The 18963-nt window shown below is 41.6% G+C and overlaps 2 protein-coding genes across 4 annotated transcripts; one reads left to right on the top strand and one right to left on the bottom strand.

Annotated features, from left to right (window-relative positions):
- The first annotated feature begins 922 nt into the window (after positions 1 to 922).
- smx5 lies at positions 923 to 3400 on the top strand. Its single transcript, XM_071487156.1, has 5 exons — positions 923 to 1059; positions 1264 to 1331; positions 1751 to 1781; positions 1911 to 1970; positions 2847 to 3400. The coding sequence occupies exons 1-5, from the start codon at positions 1057 to 1059 to the stop codon at positions 2970 to 2972; spliced, it is 288 nt and encodes a 95-aa protein (XP_071343257.1). The 5' UTR covers positions 923 to 1056; the 3' UTR covers positions 2973 to 3400.
- A 1195-nt stretch (positions 3401 to 4595) lies between these two features.
- Positions 4596 to 11468, bottom strand: bcl6aa (BCL6A transcription repressor a). Of its 3 annotated transcripts, none has more exons than XM_071487152.1 (9): positions 11316 to 11468; positions 9034 to 9205; positions 8703 to 8924; positions 7654 to 8619; positions 7029 to 7210; positions 6767 to 6934; positions 6506 to 6636; positions 6080 to 6217; positions 4596 to 5951 (listed from the first exon to the last, which is right to left on the bottom strand). In XM_071487152.1, the coding sequence occupies exons 1-9, from the start codon at positions 11344 to 11346 to the stop codon at positions 5808 to 5810; spliced, it is 2154 nt and encodes a 717-aa protein (XP_071343253.1). In that variant the 5' UTR covers positions 11347 to 11468; the 3' UTR covers positions 4596 to 5807. The 3 variants fall into 3 exon arrangements, with proteins under 3 accessions (XP_071343253.1, XP_071343255.1, XP_071343254.1); XM_071487154.1 differs by lacking the exon at positions 11316 to 11468 and adding an exon at positions 10723 to 10838; XM_071487153.1 differs by lacking the exon at positions 11316 to 11468 and adding an exon at positions 9293 to 9431.
- Positions 11469 to 18963: the final 7495 nt, after the last annotated feature.

Raw genomic sequence — 18963 nt, 5'->3', positions numbered from 1 at the left:
AGGTCGTACGACTGTATTGAAATACTCTGGAGGTAGAGCCCCAGTAACATGACTATCATTTGCTCCCATCTGCTGTTGCTTAAAAGAGCTGCATGCAGACTGCAAATACCATCTGTTATCCAAGCTGGTAAAATATTTAAATCATCTAAAACATTTCACTTATTGCTATTGAAAAAATACTCATCAGTGCTTGATATGTCTTATTTTATTTTACCCAAGTCAGATGAGAGGAATCCTGAGCTGAACTTTTCATTGATTAAACAATGGGTAACAGTATCAAGAAGACTGTCAAAAGGAATTTTCAATACGCTATGATGAGGGCGGCAGAATAACTCAAGGAGTTGCAAGATAAATCTGAGGGGGCAAAGACAAATTTTTTTATGTTTGTTTTTTGTTCAGAAATCCCTCTAAGCTTTTATCTTTGTTGTGAGGATTACTGGATAATTTAACCTCTTTACATTTTGAAACATTAAACAATTACTTTTCAGCTGACCTGGTCCTCAACTATACACATATGTAGCCACTGACAGTGCGATGCGATTCAAAATTGCTTTATTTTAAAGGGTTCACAGCCCAGAAAGGTTGGAAACCACTGGTCTGGTAAATCCTAAATCCTCTCTGGTTTTTGTTCCTGTGCCTCAGGACCTGGTGTCCTGCTATTTCTCAGTAGTCCAGTATGCCATTCAGAGGGGTTACTGACAAACCCTGCAGGTGTCTATCAGCAGAAATACTCCAGAATAAGGGATGTCACACAAGACCAGCAGATAAAGAGAGATAGAGAGTTATTCCACACATTCTCTGTCACATCATGTCACCTGTTTTACCTCACAGTTATAACACTTCACTTTAAGACCATTCACTTAACGAGCCGCGATAAAAACCTCTCTCAGGTACTAAAGTTCGATGTTTTCTACACACATGTGAACATTGAACGCAACTCTGGCTCCGCCATGTGGAGCTGGTCAGTAACTACACCCTGGTCCGTCGCAGAAATATCACGCGGCTGTATACATCATCAACACCAGACGCACAACCATAAGATTACCACCAGCAATCATGGTAAGGAATCAGTTTAAATGTATGAATTTGTCGTGTAGTCCACATTAAATGTCTCATCTCAGCTTTTGGTGAGCCGTTTAATTACCAGCTGCTCAGTGTGTCGGCTTCAGTGCGTTACTGTTAGCTAGCTGTTAGCTGCCTGCATCCTGCTCGACATTTAGCCCGCCGCTAACATTAACGTTAGCACGTCGCTCTGTTTTTCAGCTTTTCTACTCGTTTTTCAAGTCTCTGGTGGGGAAGGACGTGGTGGTGGAGCTCAAAAACGACCTGAGGTTAGTTGTCTTTTCCAGCTCAACCTTGTAACGTAGTTGCTGTAGCCCTCATTGTGTAGTTCTAACGTTAGCTGTTTGTCGCAGTGGAGGGGAAATGTGGACGACGGTAGCTAGAGAGGCTCCAAAGTGTCTGCTGCAACTTCAGCCCTGAATTAATATTGTGTGAGGAAAATAAATGCAACAGTACACAGTCTCAACATTACCACAGATATGAACAACCCTCTCTCTGTCACTGAAACTTTGCTGCCATGTAAGAGCCATATTTATTACTGTGGTGATGTGTGGTAGTTTATTGCAAGGTGTTCTAGTTATTTTGTCCACATTCAGTTTAATCTTCAATGTTTTTGATGTAAGGATGGAATGTCTATTAATGCCTAATCATTTTATTTAATATTATTATTTAATATCTCCTTTTTTAGCATCTGTGGAACACTTCATTCTGTTGATCAGGTTGGAAATAATTATTCCTTATTTTCCTTATTTTGAAACTAATCTAATTCAGCCTTTATATTTTCTGTCTGACTGCCCAGTTCTGGCTTCTTATCTTTTGACATCTGTATTCTCTGTTCTGTGTTTCAGTACCTGAACATTAAGCTCACAGACATCAGTGTCACAGATCCAGAGAAATATCCACACATGGTAGGTTTGGCTCATTCACTGTCTTCATGTTTCACCTTTTATGACGCATATATCTTAATGTGTTTCAGCTAAAAGCCATCTTCAGCATGGCTCATAGCTGAAACGCATTTGTTCTTTGACCCACATCAAACAAGACTATTAATCTGTGGGTGCTGGCATTCTGTTTCTTCTATTGACATGGCAAAGACCGTGCACCTGAAACATTGATGTAAAACTTGGATTTGTAGCTCGCTGCTACTGTCTACTATAACCTCTCAAAGAGTTCTTTAAGATGTTAATGATAGTTCATTATGTTTATAAAGAGAATTGCTTACTTGATTTTGAACTGATGAAGTCTGCTACAGATAATGCCTTACTTAGCAATCTCAGCTGTAAAACATGTTAAAAGAATATTTTTTCCCAAATAAGTGTTTACACACACACACACACACACACACACACACACAACACACACAACACACACACGCATGTGTGTTGCGATGCAGGTGCACATGCAGGTGCATGTGAGGATCCATGGGAAACTTGGAGATTTTAAGATTTAGACACAAAGGTCGGTGTTTGCCTGCCCATGCTTTCCATGTGAAATCCATAATTCATCCAAATGGAATGTATATACTGTGTTTTCTATGCATAACAACAAGTATAACACACATTATTATTATTATTATTATTATTATTATTATCATCATCATTATTATGCCAAAAATGAGATAGTAAAGCATATGCCAGTAAAAAGAGAAACTATCAAGAAACTATTCTATTGCTTATTTGAAAGTTGCATTAAATGTTTTGTATTGCTGAGAGCTGTTTCTCAACATCTCCAACTATTTGGATTATGGTCATCTTCAAACTCTATTTTGTTTTAATTTGCTTCAGCTGTCTGTGAAAAACTGTTTCATCCGTGGATCGGTGGTCCGGTACGTTCAGCTACCTGCAGATGAAGTGGACACTCAGCTACTGCAAGACGCTGCACGAAAAGAAGCGATGCAGCAGAAGCAGTGATTTACCTGGGGGATGGGGTTTAGTTCGGGGCGGGTGGTGGGGTGGGATTTTTGTGATAGTTAATGAGTAGTATCGTTTCTTAGTTAATTCCATTTAAAGAAGATATAGTTTGTGCAGCTCTTGTTCTTAAGCAGTATTGGTCATTAGCCTCTGTGCTTTCTCAAGAAATTGCATTCCTTACATTAGTGATCAATAATTTACAAAAGTGTAATTATTAAAAATATTGTTTACCTCACAGGCCGTAAGGGAGGTTTTATTTGATACTGTCTTTTGTTTAGAGAAATAAATGCAATTTTGAGCCCAGTGGAGGTAAAGATCTGTTGTAATGTTTCTGTTGCATAATAGCAGCCCTGTCACTCATCTTTAAAAATGATGACTTTTTTTTTTATGTCACTTCAAAATAAAAAGCTATTTTATTTACATTTTGACCAAGTTATTGTCATTGTTGTTTTTTTGTAGTTTTTCTGTTAAAAGTGAGAAACTCAATAAGACCCATTAATATGAGGTGTGATCATGGAAGAAAAGTTACTTGTCAAATGACTTATAGTGATAAAGATACAAATTCCATGACGTCAAAGCACTAGTCATCCAAATCGCGATACTGATATGACTCAAAACATAAGACTGATGAAGACATGAGTCTTTGAGATGTACTGATAATTGATCGTATTCTGGATGTGCAATATTTATTTTTGTGTGAAATTTCTCCTAATCCAAATTTGCTTCATCTTAGTTCTCTGCTCTATCCCGTTGTTTGCCCAGAGGATCATTTAAAGCTAGGCTGTGTAACTTTTGAAAGATGGAAGACATTGAACCATTTACATTCATTAGCAATGAAAGGCACCCTGATATGACCAGTAGCTTATGGAGACTCATTTACCTCTTGTTGGCAAACTTAAGATAGATAGTGCTGTGTAACTGGTATTATTCAGACCGTCCATTTTCTCTACTTGTGCTACCATTAAACTTAACATTATCCAATAATTTCACTTTGGTTACCACAAGTTACGTAGGCTTGCTCACATTTTCATCTCACAAAGAGTGTGGTGGGTGGTCTTTAATAACCCTTAGAGCAGTTTTGCAGAATAAGATAAGAGCATGAGCAGGACGTGTGAAATGCCATATTTGGTCAGTGTACATGTGTACATTCAGTGTAAATGGTAAAGACAAGTATCTGGGGAGTTTTCCTTCATGTCACTGTGGTATCTACTGCTCTTTTTATGAGCAAGCACAGGGACGTGACAGATTTTGTGGGAGTCAGTTTTGGTCAACATCAAAGGAAATCAAGCTCTGTAGCGGCTTTATTTTGCAGCACATCTCTTTGCAGTAAGTACTTTGTGGACCCAGTTAGATAATTTGTTGTCAAAATTATGATCCTCTTGTCTGTAAGGGTTGAAAGTGCCTGCAGGTCAAAAAGGTTTTACGCTTATACGGTAAAACTGTTTATTTGAGAGTTATAGAGTTATGCCATATTTGATCTACAGGTTATGTCCTTGTTTTTTTTTTTTTGTTTTTTTTGTTGCATTTAGTTGAAAATGGTAAAACTGTGCTCCTGTATATTCAGTGTTAATTTTCACTTATGAATGATAAACTCAGTGAAAATGAAAAGAGGTCACTCTGGGGTTAATACATAGAAATCCAATACCTTTATTTTACATTCATACATCTATAACATTGTACAATAATTTTAATGCAGTTTAAAAAAGCCCAATCCAAAAACAAGTCCTGAAGATTTACAACGGTGAATTTGCATGTTTTAAGGTTGGTGATAAGCATTTAAAAATATGTACACACACATACACGCACACACACACATACACACACACATCCACACAGGGAGTTAGGACAAGTGGTGTCCTTGAGTTGTACCTTAATAGAGCTGGGCTGAATGGAGAGGAATTCAGTCACCATAGAGAAAGGCACATTGAATACACAGTGTATGTACAAACAAAAACCTTGACACGTTCACAACTTTACTGTAGGATCTAGAACATTGACCAAAACTGTAAACCTTCACTTATTAAAAACAAATTAACAAAACAAAAGTCAGTCACATATATACAAATACGTTTGAAGCAAAATATTTTCTTGGTCATAACAAAGCAGTACCTTGAAATGCATTTCAACACTTAGATTGGCTCTGCCAGCAGAGAGCAATCCCACAGATATAATTACACAATATATCACAATATTTATGCAGTCGCCCACTTCATGTATGCTGACAACTGGCAACAGTAAGAGAGTACCTCATGCATATCCTCATCTGACAGCAGCAGTCATCTGGTATCTTTTAGACTAAACCCAATTTCAATGTCATGTTGACTTTTTTTTTCCCTTTTGCACAAATATGGCAACTTGACATGGTGCAACATGTACGTACATCTACATAAAAATGTATAGACAGCTCTATACAGCCGTAAATCCCGTTATCTTAAAATATATGTACCACCCGTCAATCAAAATTTTCAATACTTCCAGAAAAGTAAGTTCTCTGATATAAAATACTGTATTTTCAAAAAACAGACTGTTTACATTCCATCCCTCTCAACAAAATAAAGCTTTATATACGTACCTTCAAAGCTTAGAAACACTCCCAACATACATACATTTATATATATTTATATCTACTGTATATAGAAACAATAAAGTGACTAAGATGCCATATGTGGCTCTACGTTCACATGTAGTGGAAACCCGTTTAGAATGGCATACGCAGCCAATTTATTTGTCTAATGAACACAGTGTGGCACTACAATTTTGGATGATTGTACAAGTTGGGGTCTTTAAATGCCAAGGTCAAGATTGCCTCCATTAAAACTGTTCCCTTCTTCCAGCTCAGCATGCCTTCGTCAAGTCAGCAGGCATGTCAGCCGTGGACATGCGGTATTGGATCTTTGTGTTTGTGATGGCGCCGTGCTTCTGTCGAAGATGCAACCGGAGCTGACTCTTGTGGCGGAAGTGCAAGTTGCATTTCTCACACTGAGAAGGAAAGCAGAGCAACATTACTCACAGACATTTCACCATCTTGTTACATCTTAAATTTGACTCCAAAGGAGGCTATATTAACTATAGCTTTTAAAGAAGCGAAGTACAGTATGTCAACCTACATGGTAGGGCTTCTCTCCTGTGTGTATGCGTAGGTGGCTCTTCAACGTCTGCAGGTGACGGAAGCGTGTTCCACAGATCTCACACGGGTATGGCTTCTCACCCGTGTGGATCAACACATGGGCACGGAGATGAGCAACCTGACACGAGAAAAGAAAAAAGAAACTTGAATCAAACCATCGGACTGATGAAACGCTGACACATGTTCATGAAACCCTTCAGACAGCACATGCGTCGGTATCTATTGTATAAAACCCAAAACACACACACAGGATGTTCTTCACTGTAATTATAGCTACTTCTGTAAAGCTGAAAATAAATATACCCACCCATAATTACAGATCAGAGTTAAGTATAAGAGCTTTTAACCCACATACAATAGATAGGGCAAATGTTCTACATATATAGATTTTTATGGGAGTTATTACCTGTACAAAACGAGCTCCACACGTCTCACATTTGTATGGCTTCTCTCCTGAGTGGATGCGTGTGTGAGTCTTGAGGTTAGCTGGTCTGTTAAACTGAGCACCACAGATATTACAGCGATACGGCTTCTCTCCTGAAAACAAGACATTAAAGAAAACACTTCAGGATTCAGCAGCAAAGAGGCACAGACTTAAAAGCCAATAACTGAATCGCTTAGATTAAGGAAATTTGATTGTAGCACATTGGTTTTGTTTTTTTTTTACCTGTGTGGACAGTCTTGTGGCTGGCAAGGTTGCCCTTGTAGCGGAAAGCAGCCTGGCAGCGGTCACACTTGTATGGCTTGTCGCTGTGCACTTGAAGCATGTGCTGTTTCAGCGCTTCGTCTTCAGCAAATTTGGAGTCACATTCGTTACAGAAGAATGTACCGTTTTCTGTTCAGGAGAAATCATAAAAGTTAGCCTCTAGTTGTAGATGATACTGGATCCCTTTTGATTTGCAGACATTTAACATCAATGATAAACTCACCACAACTGGAGTCTGAGTATTCTGAGTGGAGCTCTGCCATGTCTTCTGCTAAACGCGACCTGGAGTTGTTGGGACAGACGTCTGAGTGCTGCGGGGACTGGGAGCCGCAGGATGAGCAGTTGTGGCGGCTCAGGTAGTGTGGAGGGTGGCTGTCACCGTTCCTCAGGGAACCCTCAAGTGCACTATAGACAAAAAACAAACACTCCAGTCAGACTTTAACAAATACTTCAAATCATGTATAAAAAAATACTTCAAGTCAAACGTAAACAAATGTTTAAAATAAGATACAACAATATTTCAAGTGAGATGAAATTCCAAAGTAAAGTTCCTATATTAATCCAGGTGGTAATGAAAATCCGGAACGGGGAATTTCAATGCAACACTGACTTGTTTCAAGAAATAAGACGAGGTCAGCTTTCCCTTTACTTATAGAAGACAAACCTATAAAAGGCCTAAAAACCACTGGCCATAGAGTTCTCCTCTCATATGATATCACCTCAAAATCCTCCCAGCACCTTCTACAAAATCATTCCCATATCAAACTTTAATTTTGTTGTTGCACTTCAAACAAAGTATGCTGTGATGTGTTTAAAAAAAACAACAAAAAAAAAAAAAAAACACTCACTTGTTAATGATGTTGTTGAGGCGACTGGCCTGGGGCACAGGTAGATCCTCACTGTGATCGTTGCTCTTGCTTGTGGTTTGTGGGTCGAGATTCTCTGAGTCACTGGGGTGGAGGTAGGGTTGCAGGCCAAGGCGCTGAGGTGAACGAAGCCCGGGATCCCGCAGCCCCACCTCGTCCTCCTTAGCGCTCTGATTCAGCACAATGAACTTGTACTTCTTCCAGTTGCGAGCTTTGGGGTCCTGCGTACCTTGTGGGGCTTGGACTCCAGCGGCTTGGGAGAGGCCGGCGTTCTTGCTACTGCTGGACTCTGTTGGGGAGTTGGGCTGGCAGTCTGACTTGAGGGGGCTCTGCGGGCTGCTCATGAGGCTCTTGCGTCCAGCGGAGGAGATTCCCAGTGGGTAGTGCTGATGGATCAGGTCTTCCTCTGCCTGAGGAGCGTGCTCTTTGCCCGAGTCTTTCTGGTGCTCTAGGGTTAACACGGGAAACGTACGCTTCCTTGTGCCGAGACCGATAGACTGGCTGACCCCCTCGTGGCTTTCCTTCCTTATCTCATCGTCTCTCCCTACCTCCCTGGAAGCGTAGGTGGTGGAGTGAATAATGCTGGAGGAGCTAGTGCCAACTGCCCTGGTGTATTCTGCCCTGATGGTGTTGGCGCTGTCATGTGGAGAACAATGCTTGTGGTGGATACCACTCTTAGAGAGGTCAGCGAAAGCGTTTTTGGCATCAGTCAGCTTGCAGAGAGGGAAAGGGAATCCTGGCATGGGAAACTGCCCGTAGAGATGGTAGTTGCTGGGGGTGCTGACCCCGTTGAACATGTTTGAGCCGTAGGGCCTCCCATCCCTAAACGGAGCTACACGGCCGTGCAAACTGTCAACAACATCATGGGGCCGGTACGCATGGACTTCCTGAGGTAAAACCAAGGGACTGACCAAAAACTCATCTCTGGGCAGCTTAGCAGATGGATCACTGTGGAGACAATGAGAAGGTAAAAACGTGCAGCTGTGATAGTGATGGATTTCTACTGATTTGCAGTGGAGCTTTCTACCAACCTGGATTTGATGAATCTGTGGCAGGTGTCCACGACATGGTCCATCTGCAAGTAGATGGCTGTATTCATGATAGCCATGATCAGACTTTCCTTCAATGTGAGACGGGAGGTGTACATAAACTCCAGCAGGATGGCGAAGCCCTCTGGGTCCACCTTTGGGTCCAGACTGATAGCATTAAGGTTGCACTTGTGGGAGTCAGTAAAGATGGTGTAAAACAGCCCACTGCAATCATGAAGAAGAAATACAAACAGAGCAAAGAACAACGATCAATCACTTCTTCATAGAGCAGCAGAAAATTTGGCTCATATAACTTGTTTTAAAAAACACACACCTGCAAGCCATGAGAACGGTCTTGTGTGCACGAAACTGCTGTCTGTTAACCAAGATAGTGACATCTGTGAGAATATCTCTGTTACGCAGCCGATTCAGGTTGAGCAGAACATCACTCGCATGGCGTGTGAATTGTATGCAGCTGTCTGCTGCGCAAGCCATTTTGTCAAGTTCTGCAAACAGAGAAAAGAAACAACATGAACATTATTTCACAAAGACATGTCTGGATGGGTTTATGTTTCTGCTGTGCTACAACTCACCCCTATACATGAAGGCTGCAGTACAGCTAATCTTGAACTAAATTAAGTGAGCTGAAATGATTTATGATCCTCAAAGGGTCTTCATCAGTGTGGCCACAAGGCAACAGTTGCAGCCTTCTCACCAGAAGGCGGCGCCATTTATTAAACAAACACTGTCTAGACGCTGAAATTTCAGCCTTTGAAATCATGTCTTTACCCTCACTTTCTCAGCCACTGGTCGATAGGTTAGTATGAAAATTTAACGAATTAAATTCATACATTTAGATGAGTGAAAAACTGTAGCACATTGCAACAGACAACGGTGTTCCTGATATATTTATGTAACAACGGTCATAGGTGTGTGTGTGTGTGTGTGTGTGTACAAATACACATACATAGACGCACACACATTTAAGCACAAATTAAAATAAGTTAGATAGTACATATGTAAAAACTAAGCGTCATTATTTGCGGTTTTATCCTCAGCACGTCAACACGCTGCTCGTTCCTCCAGTTTTTAATGTGGCGCAAAAAAGTTTCGTCTGTCTTTGACCTCAGCGCGGACTTTTAGTTCATTATCAAGTGGCTGATAAAATAAGGGGGAAATCGGCAGGCGGCTCACTTCCCTGAAAACTTTGTTGTCATACGAATAACATCCAAACTATGAATTTCAATTTCAGCCGCAAGATGACTGAATTTACTTGTTACACAAGTGAGTTTCCCTCGTTTTCTATCATAATAAAACTGACAGCGTGTTGTTGTGAAGCCCGGCAGCGCTCTGTCCCCGATCCTCTCCGCCAATGACTTATTTTTTCCAATACAGGAGGGAAAACTAACAATTAACTCAAGGCAGACAGTAACTTTAACGCAATGTCAGGACTTAAGTCTGTAACTGGACCCGTCCGAAAATAGAAGCGGGACAGAATGAAACACACTGATCTCCTCTGATCGCGCAAACAACCGTGTAAACAAAATTAACTACGTTTTCAGAAAATCTATTGTGGGGGCTACCGCTACATCTGAGGTCCATCTCTTTTATTATAGTCTGTCAAAACTAGAGTCTAGACTATAGTCAAAGCACATTTTTGTCAACATCAGAGGAAATCCTCCATATATCTGATCAGTGTCATTTGAACCGTTCCCGGTCACAGACACGGTCTATCTGGAGCTCTCAGCCGAGGCAGAGGCAGGACTGGGGCCACGCTGTGCAGAGGCTGAAGCCACCTCTGCGCGCCTCAGAAAACCCCTTCAACCCGGTGCAGCTGGGTGGACGAGCTTATCCTGTCACAGTGGAAACATCAGAGACAAGTTGGTGCGACGACGTGTCTTGTAGCCTCTACCGCGGAAACACACACACACACACACACCAACACGAATATTTCCGCTACAATACGACAGTAACAGAAGGGCTTGCTCGGGGCAGCCTTTTGCGCTCCATTAGAGCAAATTACCGTCGCAGCGACCACGAAGTGCGAGCCTCCTGAAGCTGAGGCTGCCATGCTGCCCACAAACTTCGTGTGACAGCGCGCTGCGTGTTGACACCTGAACGCACAAAGTAGCATGAACTCAGAGGGCGCTGAGAGCCGAGGCTGCGCCGACACCGTTCACTCCGCCAGCTACACCCAGCCGAGCACCGTGTACCGGGAGCTGGGCTCTGGACGGCGCTTTAAAAGCCCTCATTTTGCCCGGTGTCGGCGCCTAACCCGGGCGTTATTACAGCTTTACAACGTGACTCGGTGTCGGTGCGCTGTGAGGAGCTGCAGCGGACTGAGGCTGCCGTCCGTCCCGCTGGCTCCAGGCGAGCAGCTGTGACAGCGCAGCGCCGAGGCAGAGATCTGTCAGGAGAGCAGCCCGTCACCGCAGGAGCCCCTCCAGAGTCCCGGCTCTCCCCTGCTCCCACTGCCAGCACAGTCTCACACAGCCCCGGCTCCGCAAACACTTCAACAGCACAAACGGACAAATAGCTATGTCTAAAACATCAACAATACATAGTAGATAATAACTTCGCGCCAAATTAGAGGAAAAAGGGAATTTAAAAAATCACCTGGTAGCGCTTTCCTAGAAACTTCTTGCATCACCACTTCTAAGAACCCCAGTTCTAAGAATCAGACGAGCTCAATTCTCGGAATTTGAGCCCGAGATCGTACCACTTTCCCGGGGCAGGGGAGAGACGTTTTTTTCCCTCGGGGTAAAAACAACTCATTTCCAAAGCAGTTAATCGAACACGAAGTACGCAGAGCGATTTTTTCTGGAAGCATACTGTGAATGCGGTGTTTAAATTACTACAAAAATACGTATAATTTTATAAAATAATGCAGGAAATTGTTCCATAGTGATCCAACCCCCCCCCTGCTTTTGGTCCAGTCCACAGTCACAGGACGTCGAGCCGGCGACGTCACCGTTTCGTTAAACCCAGCCCCCGAGATTCTCAGAACTGCTTCATATTCCGGGACCGAGGCCGCGCTCCGAGCCGCTGCCTCCCGTCGCATTTAACACAGCCCCTACATGTGCAGCACACAGACCGACATCTTAATTAGGCCCATGCGGACAGGTTGATGTGACAGGCTTGCCTTTCTTTCTTTCTTTCTTTCTTTCTTTTTTTTTTTTTTTTTTAAATCCAGATTTCATCTGTTTAGCTCGGGTTCCCTGCAGGTATGCTGACTTCATAGATGGAGAGAGCTGCGATTCACCGTCGGGGTTTGTTGAGAAAGCACGTCTGTAGGCAGAGGCAGCTGAGCGGGTTTCGTGCGGACGCGGTTTGGTTTTTCAGCTCATCTCGGTGCATGGCCGAACTGGCACTTTTTCTGCATTATAACATGTCCACATAACGGTTTTCAACATGCGCTTCACGGTTGCTGTTGTTGTTGTGTGTAAAGGAGGAGGTTTTGGCAGACAGCCGATGAAACAGAGATTTAACCGGAAAGAAGATGAGATCTTCAGTATATTAACTCCACGATAACACGGGGGACTTGTTGCATGAAAGCGAGGCATCACCAGTCTGACATGCATGACAGGAGCTGAGCATGTAGCCTGCACATAAGTTATGAGAGAGTAATGTTGGTTTTAATTCGCAGCCTGAGTTTGATGTCTGGAGTATTACTGTAGAAAACCTTCGGTACACTTTGTGAAATTTGATGTCAAGGTCAGGTTTTGGTGATCGTGGCGCTTTTACATTATTTGGCTTTGTAACTCAGTTGCACTCCTCCGCAGGCTCCATCCTTTTCCTCAAAACACAGTTTAGTCTGACTTCAGCTGCTTGTCAGTGGAAGTGTGAGTTCCCTGAGAAAATGCTTCCTCCTTCCAGATTTTTTGCTTTTGATTGGTTAGCCAGTGAAATTGTTGTTGTTGTGCATGTTTAAAACAAAGATCGTTGCTCATTGTAATGCAAAGAGAAAGATTCCTGGAAAATTAATTGAATACAATGCTGTGATTTTTTTTTCCTTCCATTTAATTTAATGCATGTGTTCTCCCTGTTGCATCATTTCTCAGAGTCGGGCAAGAATAAACTAAGTCTTTCTACTCTTCAGCCTGCTAGTATTGTGTTTTACTTCATGCCCCTTTAGTCTGAAACTCATCAACAGCCGGGCTTCTGCATGAAATGATTGCATCAAAGAGAAGCTGAACTGTGCAGTTTGTCTCATCTTAGACCTGGTGTGAATTTACATACCCTTTACCAGTTAATACTCGGCCTATGATGCTTGGTTAGGGGATGCGTATGACTGCATCTGAAAGTTGTATTAATTTCACAAGTTGTGGGCAGGCATTTACTGTCAGTGACTCACCACGGAAACTTTGTTTGTGGTGATTCCAAACTGCGGATTCCCCGTCTTTTCTCATCCCGTTCACTCCTTGGCCCAGGAGAAGCATTTGCTGTGCTGAGAATGGCAAATAAAAGTAATTATAAGAGGTAAATAGGCTGCATTAAACAGTGAAAAGCGTCAGTTAGTAGAGATCCTTTATCTTCAGTAGTTTTAATATTAAGCTACAGAATAATATACAAAACCTCTGAACCTAAAAATAGTAAATATTAGTGGATTTTCTTGTATTGGATTTATTATGACGAAACAATGATAACGTGGTTGAACAAATGACTCAAATATTTGAATAATAAAGTTGATATTCAAAGAGCTCTATTCTAGTCAATGACATTACTGTTAACTGATGGACAGTAAATCCCATGTTTGAGCAGACTGCCCTGCCTTGTGGATTGTATTTTATTTTGTAAAGCTGTCCTCATTGGGACTTTAAATACAAGGCTCCTTCTCAACAACCATTGATCCTTATGTATTTTATATATGTATTATTATTTTATGTATTTTATGATCTAATATGTTGAACAAAAAAGTGTAAAACACATAGAAGCGTTTGTCTTTTATGTAAAATTAATTTCCTACTTTTTTGTTAAGAAGATTTAAAAATATGTCGTTATTACCACTGATTACACACTAATGATCACATGTCTTTTAATTGATATCAGGGACATTAAAGCAGCCAGTTACCTTTGTCATTGACTGAACAATAGCCTGTGTGTATAGGCATCCGAATGAATGCAGCTCCTGTCTGTGCTTTTTTTTATTTAACCCTTTGTGTGACGACACACTCCACTGCAATGTAAACGACATTTCCCTGTGGATTGCCCGAGCATCCGCCCATCTGGATCCGGCATCCCACTAAAAACACTCCAGGTGTTCACAAACCTTTGGGGAGAAAAGTCTCCAAAATAATTAAGACACACACTTTTACAGCGAACTCCGATTCAGCACTGCCAAATAAAGACTATCTTGAGTTCCAAACAAAGAGCAGCGTCAACTTTATTTCAATCCACTTGGGGGATGTTTAAGGCGCTTCAGCACAGTTATGCATAATGCACGGCCATAAACCATCCAGGAGTTAGGAGAGAGATGTGTAATTTACCGAGGCCCCATGCTGTGCCCAGCTATAGAAGGATGAGATAATTACTGCAAATCCATGGCAAACTTTTACTCAACCAATTCCTAGCAAAAATAAATGACCCACTTACACAGGACAGAGAAAGGGTGCAGGGTGGCTGATCAATATGCCCCCGTCTAAACTGATGGGGAGGGGGGCATTGTCACATTATCAACAGCGTATCAGTTAATCCTTGATCTCCATTCAGGCTGTGTAATTAAACATTGGGTCATGGCAGTAAGGTCCTGGTCTCTTTGTCTAAGTGGGAAGCTGTTCAGAAACAATCACAGCCAAAGTGGGTTGTGACAGTGATTCAAGTCTTCCCGGCCAGTAACAGCTGCACATTTAAAAAAAAAAAGTCTTGTCCGGGTCTGACACAGTGTGAAACTTCTCTAAGCCGTATCATTGCCTACACTTGGTGCATGGTAGGTCATTGAATAGAAATGCCCACTGACAAAAGCCTGAGGCCCGGAGGTTGCCTCATTTTTTTTTTTTTTTTTTTTTTTTATAAACTGCACACTTTTGTCTCGTTTCACAGCAAATTTCTGCCAACTTCAGTGTTCATTGTCAGCAAAGATGTGAGTGTGGAGTTTTGTTCTGAGAGGCATGATGCAACCAAGCTGTAACACCAAACAGATAATGCTGTTAGCTACAGAGGTCTTTTTAGTTCCTTTCTTTAAAAGAATTTCTTTTTATATTGTTAAGTTTCACTTTCTTAACTCCATGCATCCCAGAAGCATTTTTTTTCTTGCTCTTGTCCACAACAAAGTTGCCTTTTGTCAAACACCATCACAACTGCAGGTCTGAATTGTGGACTGCTATAGTGTGCCAGTAAAAAGATTTGTCCTCCCGGTCTTACTGTATGTATTTCTACATTTTCCTTGATCATCTGTTTGAAAAGATCATTGAAAACATACTGTATGACACGCATAATTGAGAACGTCTGTTAAAGGACACGGTGTGTCATAAATAGAGGCGGTGAATACTTCAAAAGGTTTTCTGTGCAGGTAATGATGAGCACGCTTTACTTGGAAGCCTGGCTCGTGCTTTTTAACCGAACCGACAGCCAGACAAGTCATATTCGGAAGTGAAATCATGCAACACCAGGTTAAAAGTTGGCTTTCATCCCTCTGGACAAACGCTCACAGGAAGATCACCAGCAGTACTAACAATACAATATCTAATAGAGATAAGGAGCTTGCAGAGGTTCATGTTTACCTAAGAGGATTCCCTTGATTATTTATTCTGCTGTTAGTGTAATTGTGGATATGATCATATTTGCAGTGCAGTTTGTTCACAGTGTTTTCCTTGATACTTTGCTGCTCTAGTCAAAGGCATTGCTGCATTTTAGAGTCACAACAACCAAACAAGTGTCTCAGCTGTAGTGGTTAATAACAAAGCTCCCTGCACATGTAAAAGTGCTGTTAAACGGTTTTGTTCTGATTTATCAGTTGTTACAAAAAAGAAAAGACACACACAAACACACACACACACACACACACACACACACACACACACACACACACACACACACACACACAACAAACAAACAAAAACCTTTGAAGTAAGTTTCTGCAGTGCGCCTGTGTGGATAACCTTGAGTTCACCAGCTTGCCTGTGCAAGCTACATGCTAAGAGGTGTGTTTGTGGACTGGATCAAATCAAAGCGTGTAGATTCAGGACTTTCAGCGCAGCCTGAAGAGCACAACTTGATGGAATTTTCCAGGCATACCAGAAACAGTTCCCTCGCCAGTGTGCCATCTGCTGGATGATACGTCAGTTACCTCCACAAAACCTGAGGATATACGGCACATTACAAGTGCGCAGTAATAGCTACCAACCTCACAAATGTTCACAGTCTGATGTGTTCACTCTGTCCTGCTCCTTCCTCTCACATGTTCAGAGACACAGGAGTCCCTGATTAGTTTTAAAGCCTTGTTATGTGGCGCTGCACAGACTCTGGTGCTGGGACGGAGGTGACTGTTACAGAGGTATCTTTGTCTGACGGGGAGCTTCAGTGCAGAGATTCAAATAGTAAACAAGTGGCTCTTATGTTTTTGCACCACCCTCAATAATGATTCAATGAGAGTTATCTGTCCGAATTTCCTGCACTGCTGTCACAGCCTCGAGTAGTTGATATTGAGCTGTGGGTGTGTGGTGGATACGGACTGATGCTCCTTCCACATATTCCTGCATTAAGGGAAGTGCTTTAAATTGAAATAGTAAACAGAATGAAACTACAAGTAGTGAATAATAGTTGAAAGAACCAGAGTCTGCCTGTATGTGTGAATTACAATAGATGACGACTTGAACAAACTGAGCTAAACATTGACAGTTCAGTTATATTAAAAAAATATGTTAAAATAATTTGTCATTTCACCTGTTTACACTTTTAAATGAACTGGACTGAACCCATGAAGGGGTGAAAAAGGTCACTGGGACGCAGGACTACATCAGACAGCCTACAGACCGCTGTACACCACACTATTTCACAGTGTGACTGGACATTACTGGTACATTATCCAGCGCTTTGGTGACAAAGAAAGAAAACACAAACACACCTGCTTTACAAAAGGCATCCAATGATTTCTCTCAGTCTCAGATTACCACTGACACACTGTACAAAAACACAAACACAACTCTGTGCAGATAAACCGTGAGGACTTCATTTCAAGCTTGCCATTTGCACTGTTTAGGCAATAGATTTAACATTTCGACTGTATCTTCACTGTTCACGTGGAATCCTCCACTGTCAGCGATGTTATGGTGATGTGAAGAGTCCAGCCCCGAACTTGCTAAACCAGTTTGAATTCTTTGTTCTGTGTTATGTACCATACGTACTGTTATACTTGTGAGTCTTTGTCACAAGATTAAGAGAACTGCCCATTGGAAACAGTGTAGCAGAAAGTGTTGACGTACATCAGAGATCGTAGAAATTCACCCCACGCAGCCACAGCAGTGTTTTGTTACTGGGGACTCAGCTCTCATGTCCTTCCCTCAGTTCACGGCTGCAGCTCTGTGTCTCTCTCTTGCCCCTGCGCTCTGTCATGCTGTGGCTCAATCTTGCTTTAAACTATATAAAATTCTCCCATGTTACATTGCTCCCACTGCCAGGTTAAAGAAGCTGCCTGCATCTAATGCCAACTGCTGATACTGGTCTACAGGGCCGGTTAAACAGGAACTACACACACCTAGCTCCAGGCCATGGTTCAACAAGAACCATGCACAATGTAGCAGCAGTGCACGTAGCACATGCACCTCTTCAGCTCTCCGGCTCTGTTGCTTCTGTGTTTGAAAAATATCCTAAAATATGGATGTAATCCTGGGCAAAGCAATGTTAAATTTCTCATTAAACATATATGACCTCCTCACATAAACACGAGAGGTAGCTGCAGCCGCCGTACGAAAGTGTCTTCAAAAATACTAAAACAGTGGCTCTAGATGGGCTTTCTTTATTTCATTTCATGAGAGACATCTGGCATTAGTTTGGTAGAGATTGCATCTGCATCAAACGTGACAGCCTCTATTAGTATATAGGTGTATTTTCATGTCAGCTTCTTTTTTTTTTTTTTTTTTTTTTGTTTGGTGTCCCCCAGCCAAAGCAGTAAATGGATTTGGAAACATGGGATTGGCAAGGATGAAAGCAATCTCCTGCCAAGCCACAGAAGTCAACTGCTTTACCAAAAAAAAAAAAAAACTCTGGGCACTGACAGATGATTCAAGAAAAGATAATTCCTTTCTATCATATAAAGGAATATCAAGGAAAATATAGACATAATGAATTAAATGCACAATATGCAAACAAAGAAAATGTTTTTTTAATAAATGCTTTACTTTTTCATTTTTTTTAAATCTAGGTTTAGAAAAATCTGTTTGTTTTCCTTAAAAAGTAAAATTCAACAAATATTCTTCTGAAACTGACTTCGTCTGCCTACGTCCTTATTTCAGCTCATACATAAAGTCCAGACAGATCTTTGTTCTCCTAAATTATGGAAAAACCTCCCACACTTTATGTTCGAGTGCTAGATGCTAGAAACACATCAACTCATATTAGTATCAGACCTGACTCATCTGCATTTATGCCTGTTTGAATGAAGAAATTAACATATTTTTGATTACAATTTATTCTTTCTATTCTCTTGATATGACTTGATGTGTGTTCCCCAGTGTGTTTCATTAAAAGTGTCTCTACAGCCCAGGAAATGCCAGGTGGAAGAGCTGATGCGAGAGAGCAGAGTGACACCTCCTGTGCGCGACACGTTCACGTAACTGTTATCTGCTACACATCACACAAACACTCCTCATATCTGCTGCACTTTGAAAAATTCTGTGCTTTGCATGTGCCGTATTTCTTGATAGAATCATGTGAGTTTAACAGCACAACAAGCAGCCGGCGCACAGATTGCATCGTGCATTATTGAAATTCAAACATTCAGAGAGGGGTCAGCGAGCTTCTGCTGCTTCAAACTTTTTAAAAGTGTTTTATAAGACTTTTGTCTTTTTCTGCACAGTTTTGCCTAAACCCTGCTGACCTTTGTTTTCAGTGTCTTTCACGCACATGTGGACACAAAATTTCTATTAAAATCAGAAGTGAATGAAAAAGGTCTCAGCTCGTCTCTCAACTCACGTCAAATGTCTGTTTTACATGTTTTTTACATACAGTAGATCAACCTGTGAGGACATTATTTATTGCATTTTGTGCTTCCATTTGCTTATCAGATGTCAGTTGTTCTTATCACGCCCCGTGTCTGCTGCATATCCTT

The sequence above is a fragment of the Trachinotus anak genome, unplaced genomic scaffold, assembly GCF_046630095.1.
Source record: "Trachinotus anak isolate AG129_WGS33_773 ecotype Australia unplaced genomic scaffold, CSIRO_AGI_Tana_v1 ptg000010l, whole genome shotgun sequence".
Classification (NCBI taxonomy): Eukaryota; Metazoa; Chordata; class Actinopteri; order Carangiformes; family Carangidae; genus Trachinotus; species Trachinotus anak.
This window is presented reverse-complemented; position numbering and strand designations above follow the sequence as displayed.